The 11792-nt window shown below is 37.7% G+C and overlaps 2 protein-coding genes across 2 annotated transcripts in view; one reads left to right on the forward strand and one right to left on the reverse strand.

The window, feature by feature from the left end:
- LOC108950210 (C-type mannose receptor 2-like) overlaps positions 1–586 on the reverse strand; it is a gene marked incomplete at its 3' end in the record, with an annotated part of 15770 nt that extends 15184 nt beyond the window's left edge. The window contains exon 1 of the mRNA XM_026838126.1: positions 501–586. Within this exon, the coding sequence (XP_026693927.1) occupies positions 501–549 (49 nt within the window). The remainder of the gene's footprint in view (positions 1–500) is intronic.
- Positions 587–7299: 6713 nt separating this feature from the next.
- LOC108950211 overlaps positions 7300–11792 on the forward strand; it is a 5395-nt gene continuing 902 nt past the window's right edge. The window contains exons 1-3 of the mRNA XM_026838116.1: positions 7300–7467; positions 9818–10870; positions 11671–11789. Of these exons, the coding sequence (XP_026693917.1) occupies positions 7342–7467; positions 9818–10870; positions 11671–11789 (1298 nt within the window). The 5' untranslated portion in view covers positions 7300–7341. The remainder of the gene's footprint in view (positions 7468–9817; positions 10871–11670; positions 11790–11792) is intronic.

Below are 11792 nucleotides of genomic sequence, written 5' to 3' on the forward strand. Positions count from 1 at the left end.
AAGAAAATATAAAACTATATTCTCCCATTGACCGTTAGTAATTGTTTAAAACACGATCAGGATATTTAGATATTATGTGCTAAAGGTGTCCCATCTTCCCCAACCCTACTATATACCCCACAAGTGTATCTCGTAGGCGACCACACTTTTTGTTGAAATTTTGTATTTAACTTTTCGAATACGAAGATCAAATTATTAAAACAATAATATATCGTTCTCTTGAAATCATCAGCAAAACGACAGCCGTTAAAACATGCTGTGGTAAAAGTTATTGAAAGTACAGCAGTGAAAACGCTTAGCTGTTGAAACGAAATGAATGAAAATATATTTTGTTACTTTGTTTGTGTGTTTTAAACGGTTGAATTTTTAAAACAAGCTTAACAACACATTATAAATATATAAGAATATAATTATGGTAAATTACTTGTCAAAGTTTATGAAATAAATTTGGAGTTTTAGGTGTTTAGTAACGCTCGTATTTAGTAAAATAACAAACTTACCTTTAAATATGGTGCAAAACAAAAGCAAAAACTTTATCAACTTATGCATTTTGTTACATTTATTCTTTGTTTGCCACAAAAGTACGTTTAAGCTGTAGAAATAATAATAAATATTTAGACAAATAGTAGAATGCATATGGTACATAGTTTACTACTAAATCAGACGAGAAAATACAGTTAAAAGGTGTCCCATCTTTCCCCACCCCACTTCCCCACTTAAAATGGAGACAAATAATAGAATGCATACACTGCATGCTATATATACGTAGACATGGTTTATGTAACAGATCAAATGTAATGTTTGCGCGTCAGTCATTGTACCAGGTATGGTATTGTATATTAATCATTTAAAGAAAGCAAGTAAACAATGCTGGTTGGTTGTTTGTACATGAATATAGTAGTTAGGTTAAGCGGGTCACTTCAAGTCCCGAGACTACGTTCATTCGCATGGTGTCGAACTCGTGTTCAAGTTATCGATAAGTAAAATTAAAAATTAACGAAAACTTGTCACAAATAAAATGTTTAAAATACATTTGCGTAATATAGTTGGGTGGGGAAAACGGGACACCTTGAGCACTTAATGTCCAAATATCCTGATCGTGTTTTAAACAATTAACAACGGTCAATGGGAGTCGTAAGGATACGATTTTAAAATTCTTTGAATGTTCTTTGTTTGCTACCAAATTGGACGAGAAAATATATTGTTGAAATGTGTCCCATTTTTCCCCACCCTACTATACCCAAAAAACGACGCTGACCTCAATTGCACGCAAATGTTAAAACCCGGGGGGGGGCCCCCCCCCCCTTTTGGGGGGGCCCCCCTAAGAAATTAAAGCTAGAGTTGAATTAGAAAAAGTGAGCATTGGAAAAACTCTTTCGTAGACAAAGTTTATCGTCCCCCCTGCTATTTTATCGACGCACTGATTATAGACCACGTTTTATTTTACCTTCGAAAATAAACAGTAACGTTCGCTTTATTATATTAATCGTTTAAAATTTCTATGTAACACAGCTTATGCCCTGTACATGTTATATTTTCGACCTGGTATTTATAGGGTAATAAGCCAAACTTGGCCTAAATCCTAGGTCCTCTAGGACCTCATCCATATAGAATGGAATACACCACTTTCTTCGACCTGTGTGTATTAACAGACTAACGAATTCTCGTCTACTATGTTGCATTATAACGATCGTTGTGTGTATTTAATGCAACTGGTGGAACGTAGAACGCGGACCGCATAATGTTCTTGTGTAATCAGGAAATGCAACGATATTAATGTAAATACCTAGTTAAGTATTAATTGAACGCATGCCTGGCACAAAAAGGTTGGCAAAGTGGAGACAACGGCGATAAATTCGTTAAACAGGATATCAAACGTTAATGGCTGGTGTAATGGGCAATTCGCGTGCTTTGTTCTTTTATCGTTTTATTTTTCAAAGTACGTTTAACATGAAATAAAAAGAACATAAAATATAGATATTGTTGAATAAAAACATCTGCCTTAAAGCGATGTAAAAATAGATATCCGCTGTGTGGCGCCCAAGATCGATTTTCGCTTAAAAAAATTACTATTGCAATTTTAACATTTTTGCTGAGCACATTTATATTATTTTAACGATGCTCGCGTTACAGTTGAACGACGCTCTTTTTTAGTCGCAAGGACACAGTTATATAACTATGTAAATATTCTTTGTTTACTACCATTTGGAACATATAAAAGATTGAAAATGTAGGCCATCTCATCCCAGCGTAGTATATAAATAGTAGAGTGGGGAGAAGATGGGACACCTTTAGCACATAATATCCAAATATTCTGATCGTGTTTTAAACAATTAACAACGGTCAATGGGAGTCGTGAGGATACGGTTTTATAAATACTTGAATGTTCTTTGTTTACTACCAAATGGAAATAAAAAAATGACATAAAAATGTGTCCCATCTCACCCCACCCTATTATACGTCTTTATAATCGGAAAGAAACGGACTTGCCTTGCCTTGAAGCAGACGGTATTGTACGTTACAATGAACATTTGTTTCCCAGGCTTTCAATCCATGGTTGCGGAGGAAGCAATCGGTGGCGATTACAAGCGACTACTTGTCGCGAAACACGGGGAGGTTGTATCATAATAGCACCGGAACCCACCATTACAAGTAGTTGCTTGTCAAGGCACAAGTTCGAAGTTGAAATTGCGACACGCGGTCAACTGGTACAAGTATTGTGGCTGCAGTTTGGCAAGCTATGTCGGTGGGAAATGAGAGAAAACGATTTCACTTCCGACTTGTGAGCTCAGTCGCTCAGTTCTCACCTCGTAATGACTTAATTGCACGATTTTGAACGAAATTCGGGGGAAAAATACACCGCAGACTCGTGTATATGTATGGTACCAGGGGGCGAGATGGATACCGTTAGAACTAATTTCCCATGTTTTTCTAATCCTTTTTTGAAGTATTAAAAAACGCAGTTTTAAAGTCGTGGAAATATACGGTTATGCATTTTTAAGTAAATATCCTCTTTAACTAAACCAAACCCTACTATATAGTATTCGGGAATCCAAAAATAAAATTCTTGAAATATTCTTTGTTGCTAGGAAAATGGAACGATAAAAGAAAATCGAAACCTGGACTAACTTGACCCCTTATTCTGCATGGCAAAACTGGCCAGTTAAGTTTACTCTTCCCACACTGCCAAAACAAAAGTATGCGGTAAATAAACAAACTGTATTCTGCATGGAACAAACTTAATCGTTTGCAAACTGTATGGATTTGTCGCTGTCATGGCGCTCGATTTTTCACGGGAATGTTTTCTGCCGTAATCCGCGGCTGATCGCATCCCGAATCTTGATTAACGATGTGTTTGCGGAAGTGAGATAAAGACTTTCCAAGTTAGAAGATAAAGCGGTCGGCCTGTCGTGTGCCGTCTTTCCCAATCGGCCGTAAGACGCCGCATGCCGTCACGCCGACGATTCCCAATCGCCCTTTTCCGGCGAGACCGCGGTTAAAGCGACAGGCTTAAGGACTTGTGCAAATTCGTCATGGCTGGCACGAGTAAAAGTGACTATTGTGAATCTACCTGTAGGGTTGGGCAACCCCTTATCGCTGATCGATTGGCCGTTTGTGAATAACAATAACGATTGGTCATTTTTGTGCCGCAACTAGGCGGCTGCATGGCTAAGCGAACAAAGCGTGAATTATTTTAATACAATGGCCGATTATGCCAAGTATTCTAGTTCATAAGTTTTTCGTTTTATTTTCATTGCTTTGCATTATTAGATGTCCGTATTCTTCGAACTAAATTTTGTAGATATTGTATTCCAAGTAATGGTGGTTGAATTACGTTGTTATGTATTTTATCCACTAGAAACGAAGGTGTGACATATGTGGCATAAATGGTGGGAAAAGACGGGCGTCTTTGCCACATAATATCCAAATATTCCGATCGTGTTTTAAACAATTAACAACGGTCTATGGTGGAGGGTCGTGAGAATACGGTTTCATAATTCTTTGAATGTTCTTTGTTTACTACCAAATGGGTAGAGAAAATAGAATTAAGGAGGTGTCCCATGTTCCCCTTCTAATATATAAAGATATCGGTATTTTCATTGCTTAGCGTCAGTGAATATCCGTTACATGGTTTTGGTTTCAAACTTGACGTCGTATTTAACTTAAAGGATAACAATAGAGACGAATCTTCATTACCGCCCCAGACGTCTGTGTATACACGGGTTTCTATAAATTCTATACAAACCCTATACAAACAAAACATTGGATTAAAAATACGGCTCGCTTGCTTTAGTAAGAACATCTTCTCCAACAAAGCACAAATATATGTAAACAGTTTGTTGCCCGGAGTTGTATAGTAGAGTGGGGGAAGATGGGACACCTTTTCATTCTATTTTCTCGTCCAATTTGGTGGGAAGCATAAAAAACTTAACAAATTATGAAACCTTATCCCTACGACTCCCATATGCCGATGTTAAGTATATAAAACTAAAGGTGTCCCATCTTACCCCGCCCTACTGTACATCGTCTTTGATAAAAAAGGTCATCGCGGATCGTTGTTCTATTTTGTCTAATAAATCATGGCGAACAAAATGCTCGCTGTTGTGTTTTTACTTTTGTGTACAAGTTCAAATTGTCCCGAAGTCTCTTTTTAAAAGTACGAGTTTGGTTTTCGACGTTGGAGGTCTAAGTGAGATCACTATCTATACAAACTGTATGACAAGCATGGTAATCTTGGCGAAGTTGTTGGATTCAAGTCGTAAGAATGTTTCAATTAGTCGGACGATGCGGTCGTACACAGTTAAGTTTGTTGTGTACACTGTCCGGTGATGGAGCTCGGCGTCGTTACAAAATATCCAAGTCTCATAACGACAAGTATACCCGCTCGGTGGGCGGTGCCGATTTAACGGTAAATCGCTCTTTTCACGCATATGATGAGCAGTCGCATCGCAAGATAAATATTTAAATAATTTCGCGATCCCTGAAGAAGTGTTTGAGTCTTCTGTTTGGTTGTAAAGGCTAAACAGCCACATCATTTCAATTCCACTTTATCCAGAACACACAAAGACTTAGGTAGTAACTCAACCTTGAAAAGTGCGCACTGCGCCTGGCACCCTTGTATCCGGCCCTTAGCTTTCGCCATAAACGAGCCACGTTGACGCATCACCGGCATAGAGGAGCGCAAAGCCACATACGCCGGAATAATCCGGTCAACGGCGGAAGGAACCCGTCACCTCGCTGGCTGATTTGTGGGCAGGAGGGAACGATTTGTTTTATTTAAAACAAGGAGTCGCCGGTCACTGTGGCAGTTTGTCTTTAGTTTATGAAAGGAACAACCTGTTAGTGATAAAGATCGAACGTTCGGCTTTTCTAAAATAAATACAAGTACCGCACGCAGCTTCACAGTTTAAACTAAACGTCCGCATTTCATATAAATCTTTTGGTAAAACCGAGTATAATATACGCCAAGGAGTTAGCTATATAATATATTACTCATAAACTCACACGCCGCAAATTTTAATGGAAAATTATCAGCTGTCATAATTTTGATGCAGAATGATGTAAACGCGAATTAAGCGCAAACATAAGATCTGTGGCGTCGATTTAAAACGTTTGAATCTCAATAAAAATGACAGAATAATCCTACTCACTTGATCATGTAAAGAAAATCATCCAGCCAGTTACTTTATGTATATTTCTGCATTAAACAGGGTGTTTTGTTGGATTTGTGGGACCGAAGATGTTTTTCTTTCCTTAAGTGAAGCATCAAGACTAATTCGAAACGCGTTACCCTGTCACTGCTACCACGTCAGCGCTGTCAAACAAATTGTGGAATTTCACTGTTTTAGGGGTGGTCGGTTGGTCGGTGGAAAAAAGGATTATCTTTAATGTCGATCGGCTACTAGATATCAAACGATGAACTGTAAACAACAAGTGAAGCTAAGAGTTGAAGCGTCGCCAACGCGCGCTGCTCTGTATAGCGCTTGCGATTTCATGGTAGTCTAATCTTGTTGGCCATTTTGATGCGCCGGCCGCTGGTATAAAATGACCTAAGTAAAAGAACCTCCATGTGTGGTCGGAGTCTGCTAGTTTATGTGTTGACGCTAACTAAGTCACATCCGAAGATCGGCTTTGCACGGCTTGGTTGCTTTGATTGACACGAGACACCAGGGTGGAGGCGACACAAAAACGGCACACGCCAGTTAAGATTATAACCCTCGCTTTTCGCCGCGAAGGCACACCAGACATGGCGAGCAGCCCAACGATCTGGTATCGCTGATTCATAGGAACGTAAGCAAAGCCAGTATCTTATTATTAGATCAGCGAAGTGGTTTTAATAGTCATAAACCTTACGCATTTTGATTTCATTTTAAAGGAATTTTAAAACAGATAACGATTATATACAAAAGTACCTTAGAGGAGACGATTAGCGGCCGCCATTTTTCTGACGTGTGGCGTTCGGGTCGCGGGTGCTTTAACTCGTAAAACAAGGCGAGCTCGTGAACAAGATGCAAGTAGGAGGTATAAGGATCGTGTGTGGTCGGATTGTGTCAGTCTACTATCTCGTGTTCCATCGTAGATATTATCAAGGGTGAAACGACTGAGCAACGGTGGGGGACGAGTAAGGCCGATCGTGGCCAACGTTATGGCGCTGGTGTCCGTATATACAACAAGATTGTAACTTTGAACAAGAGATGGAATATTAACGTGATAGAACTGGCGCAAAGAGAAACGTTAAGCAGGCTGCAGTGGGTTGGAATAAGTAGTTATCTAGGGGATGTGGGGTGTATTAAATATTAATCGTGGTTCGTTTTATCTTAAAGTTGAATTCCCGAGGCTTGTAAGTTGTGGAAGATTGCCAAAACCGGATCCAATACGACAGAAAGTTCTTTCCGTTCCCGAACTCACGAGTACGCAGTCACAGAAGAAATTTCAACGCCATATATGCTGAGACAAGGAGAAACGGACGGTTGTAAAATGGAGACGCAGCAAGTCAGGTTTTGGCAGCATTCACGTTGGTTGCTGCTACAAATGTAAAGCTTTGGGGGAAGTATAAATTCAAACCACAGTTAAATGTGGTTAGACTTGGTGAGAAATTGCACAAGGACTTATACGATGGTAGAAGTCAGAATAGATGAAATATAAGTTATACTAAAAGAATATTCAGCGACAGCTAATATGGTGTACAATAAATGCAAAATGCGTTTTATTTACTTGAAAAGCATAGAGAAAAGCTATATAGCAAGTCTAAACCTAAACTTAAATATATTCATGCGTTGATTGATTTCAGATCAAATAAATGGTGGAATTTTACATTATAATTGCTATATACTGATTTTTATGATGAAAACGAAGCCACAGTTTTATATTGAAAATCTTTTGGCTGAAGACAAGAAAACAACCCGGACGAATTTATCGAAAGAAACTTCAAGAAATGATGAACATCGTTTGGATGCACGAGGAGGGGTAAGAAGATAAAGTTGATATTTTTGTGTTTTTTTTTTTCAAAACTAGAAACATATGGTAGGGTGGGAGAAGATGGGACACCTTAGCACATAATATCCAAATACTTTAACTGTGTTTTAAACAATTAACAACGGTATATGGGAGTCGTGTGGATACAGTTTTATGATTTTTTGAATTTTCTTTGTTTACTTCCGAATGGGACGAATAAATAGGATGAAAAGGTGTCCCATCTTTCCCCACATTACTCTATATAGCAAGATATATGAGGAGAGATAAAATAATAAAAGTTGATATTTTTGTATGATTTTCAAAAGTAGATAAACAGACAGCTAAATATAAGAGAAGAAGTGAATTTGTTTGTGTTTTTAATTGTTGCAAAAAATAGAAAAACCTAAAGCTAGATATAAAGGTTAAATACGCTGCGTATACTGGCTTTTATAAAATATCTAAATTTCTTGAAATAAGTCAAAGTTAGATGAAGAAGAGAAAAGATTACAAAAGTTGTAAAAACTTGTTTGGGTTTTTGTCACAAATAATAAACGTTTTATAATGCGTATTCTGATATTTTTGAACAGTTTAATGGACTTAGTTTTTTATGTAATCGTTGTTGAATTATGTTATTTTATGTTTTATTCACTGGAACTAAATATGTTACATACGTGAAACGAGGGTATCGCTAACACAAAATATCCCATATTACTTAATCGTGTTTCTACAATTAATAAAACGCTATTTTTATTTAATCTTGTTCTTTTTTTCACAATTAACAAAACGCCATTTAACAGTCGTGATGCTACATATATAAAATTCCACAAATATTCTTTATTTACTACCAAATAAGACGACACAAGCTGATATGTACCGTGCGATAACATTGTTGTTTTTTTCAGTTTTACCGTTTAAATATATAGTAGAGTGGGGGAAGATGGGACACTTTTTCATTCTATTTTCTCGCCCCACTTGATAGTAAACAATAAAAATTCAAATAGTTATAAAACGGTATCCTCGCGACTTCCATAGACATTGTTAATTGTTTAAAACATGATCAGGATATTTGGATATTATGTGATAAAGGTGTCCCATATCCCCCATCTTACTATAAATTCTGAAATTAAATACCTCTGACTGAGTTACGCTAAAGTTTACCGTTTAATAAATTACTGCTAAAAGTTCTTTCTAGCGTTATAGTAACAGCAGGACGCAAGGTTTTATTTACATTTTGCTGCCCTTGTTAGTTTTCTTGCCAAGTAGCGAATTATATTGTGGGTTTAACAACCACGCTTTTACTTTATGGCGTGTTTTTACTGACTGACATTTTGCTGCTAATTCCTTCTCTTCGTTGTTTTAATATATTAATCTTCGCTACTGTATTCGAACAGTTATAAAAGTATGTTAGAAGTGAGCGCTATATTGGAAAAAATACAACATAACGATGATAAAATATATTCCAATGGAAAATCGTCTGTTTAAAGACAGCACGTTATTACACATGTCAAATTTAAAAATAATTATTTTCTCGTGTTAAAACAGTTTCTCTAACGGTTTTTATAGAATTTTAGTTTTGGAATAAATGTAACTTATTTTACCTTCACATGGCGGGGCAACGACAGTCGTTATAACACGGGTGTTTCAAGTTCATTCTATATAACCTATTTTACTGCTTTAATAGTATAATGTTAAATGTTTAACTTTATTTAAACAACTTTTTTGGGCAGCGTTTATGGTGTCGACAGCACATATGTGTTGCGTGGAATGTAGCTCTGTGGGGTAAGATGGTTTCCCAAAATATTTCATATTTCCTAATCATGTTTTTAACAGTTAACGATGCTCTTTTAGTGTCGTGAGAATACGGTTATGTAAATTTGTGAATGTTTTAGATTATTTACAAACAAGTGAATAAAAGAAAAGATGTCCCATCTTACCTCAACCTACTATATATAATATTAGAGATTTCTGGTAAAAATTTAAACAGATTTTCCCCTGATTAAACTTAATTAATATGTGTTCAGGTATATCGATGATTAGAACGATTTGTCTAATGTCAGCTTTGCGTTGTAAATCACACGTTCATTTTTCCGATTATATACAAAATCTAAATTTAGATTTTACTTTATTTTCGGAACAAAAAATTTACTTTTATAAACGAAAGTTTAAATTGTTCAAAATAATTTTGGTCTTATCGTTAATTGACATTTAAAGTGTGGGAAACTTTCACTTTTTCAGGTAATGCAGGTTGATCCGTGTAATTGCCTTATCTTGCTATTTATGTGGCTGATATTTATTCACGTTACGAGTCAATTGCTTGTCGCAATTCATTCAATCGGTTTAACGAATTTTTGTTTGTTTTTAGCAGAGCCAAATCTCCGGGAGTTCTTCCGATGTCTACTTCGCGGTCGATGGCGAGAGCAAAGTTCGAAGTAGGGCACAATCACCACTTCCGATATCGGTGCGTTCTGAGAACACCAACGGTGGTAAAAGAATCGCTGAGCGCTTAACCATCAACGATAGACAAGCAACTGCCATCAGAAGTGATTTTATTTTGAGAGGAAAGGAACCAGCGGTCGCTGATGTAATGCAGCCATCATGGCAGTTAAACTGTTTCAATGAACGTGGCTTACCGTTTAGCCCACTGTCGGTAATTTACGGCCAAAAGCGAAAGCCGCATCGTGTGCAACAGGACCTTAAACACAGTGGGCTAATTGAGCAATTAAACTCATACCGCTTGCCCAACAACGCACAATATTTATTTCCTGGTTGTTCTACATGCTGTGAGACGAGTGGTGGTCATTTACTTGCTAAACCTCGCTGCGATTTCTCTCATTTCGACAACTCATCCATACATTGGTGTTGGAGCCACCAACAAGCTTTAACGGCGCTCGCACTTCGACAGAAAACACTGAAAACCTTCAACTCGTTCCCGAGTTACGTTTTACCGCAGCCTACCTTCCATCCGTCCGCCTTCCAATACACTTTTGAAAACGCGGCTCTTCTGGGCATACAGAGGGACACCTGTCAATCAAACGAGCGCAGAATGCTAAGAGAGCAAGCTGGAAAAATTCCGAACTATTTCAATGGAAATTCTCTTCGTAGCAAAAGTTTTATTCGAAACGAAAAACTACTCCCCGCGACGCGCGAGCAGCTATCAGCGTATGATATACTGTCTGATAAGGCCATCTACGACGGCGATCTGCCCGACCGCCATATTGTACACGCTGAAGGCCGGGAGGCGTCCAGGCCTATGTCGGGGTGTTACGCAACATTTGATTCTTCACACAATGAGTCGTCGCTATCAGATGTATCAGTGTTATCGGCCAAGTCCAACGAAACGAACCCAGAAATATCGAATTCTTCGTTTCAGTTGAACGTTAGTGGGGAAACGAGGAAAAACAATTTCAGTTGCGGGGTAAGATAAGCTTTGTGTATTACAGTTGGGGTAAGATGGGACAACTTTATCACATAAAATCCAAACATTCTGATGTGTTTTAAACAATTAACAATGGTCTATGGGAGTCGTGAGGATACGGTTTTATAATTCTTTGAATGTTCTTTGTTTACTATACCAAATATGACGATAAATAGAATGAAATGATGTCCCATCTCCCCCCACTTTACTATATATTGCATGCAATACCAATATAGCTAAAGGCATAATACATGGAAACTTCGGCACAAATACCGGAATTAGAAATCCTAAGGATGAGGGTTCGAATCCAGATAGTGGATACAACTTGCACATATCGACCATTTTGATTTATTGGCCAATACACAACTATTGTGTTTCATTTTGTTTGAATGAAACGAAAAGGATATATGTCCTTGGGCAAAAAAGGACAAAACTAATTTGGACTGCATGGGTGAACGTTGGCTGCTTTAAGTAAAACACATACAAGGCCGTTGTTTAAGTTATACATAGTAGGATGGGGGAGATGGGACACCTTTTTATTCTATTTTCTTATCCCATTTGGAAGTAAACTAAGAACGTTTAAAAAATTATAAAATCGTATCCTCACGACTTTCATAGACCGTTGTTAATTGTTTAAAACACGATTAGGATATTTGGATATTATGTGCTAAAGGTGTCTCGTCTTCTACCGCAGCAAGAAACGTTCTTCTTGATTTAAAATAAATGTTCTTGATTTGAAATGGGAAATCAAGGGTAAAGATTTCCCGCGGTAATATAGAAATGTCATCTTATAATTGCAGATCTGCGGAAAGACGTTCAAGGCACAATACAACTTGACCCGTCACATGCCTGTACACACAGGGGCGCGACCTTTCGTTTGTAAAGTTTGTGGGAAAGGATTCCGACAAGCGAGTACATTGTG

Source organism: Ciona intestinalis, unplaced genomic scaffold (genome assembly GCF_000224145.3).
Source record: "Ciona intestinalis unplaced genomic scaffold, KH HT000059.2, whole genome shotgun sequence".
Lineage (NCBI taxonomy): Eukaryota > Metazoa > Chordata > Ascidiacea > Phlebobranchia > Cionidae > Ciona > Ciona intestinalis.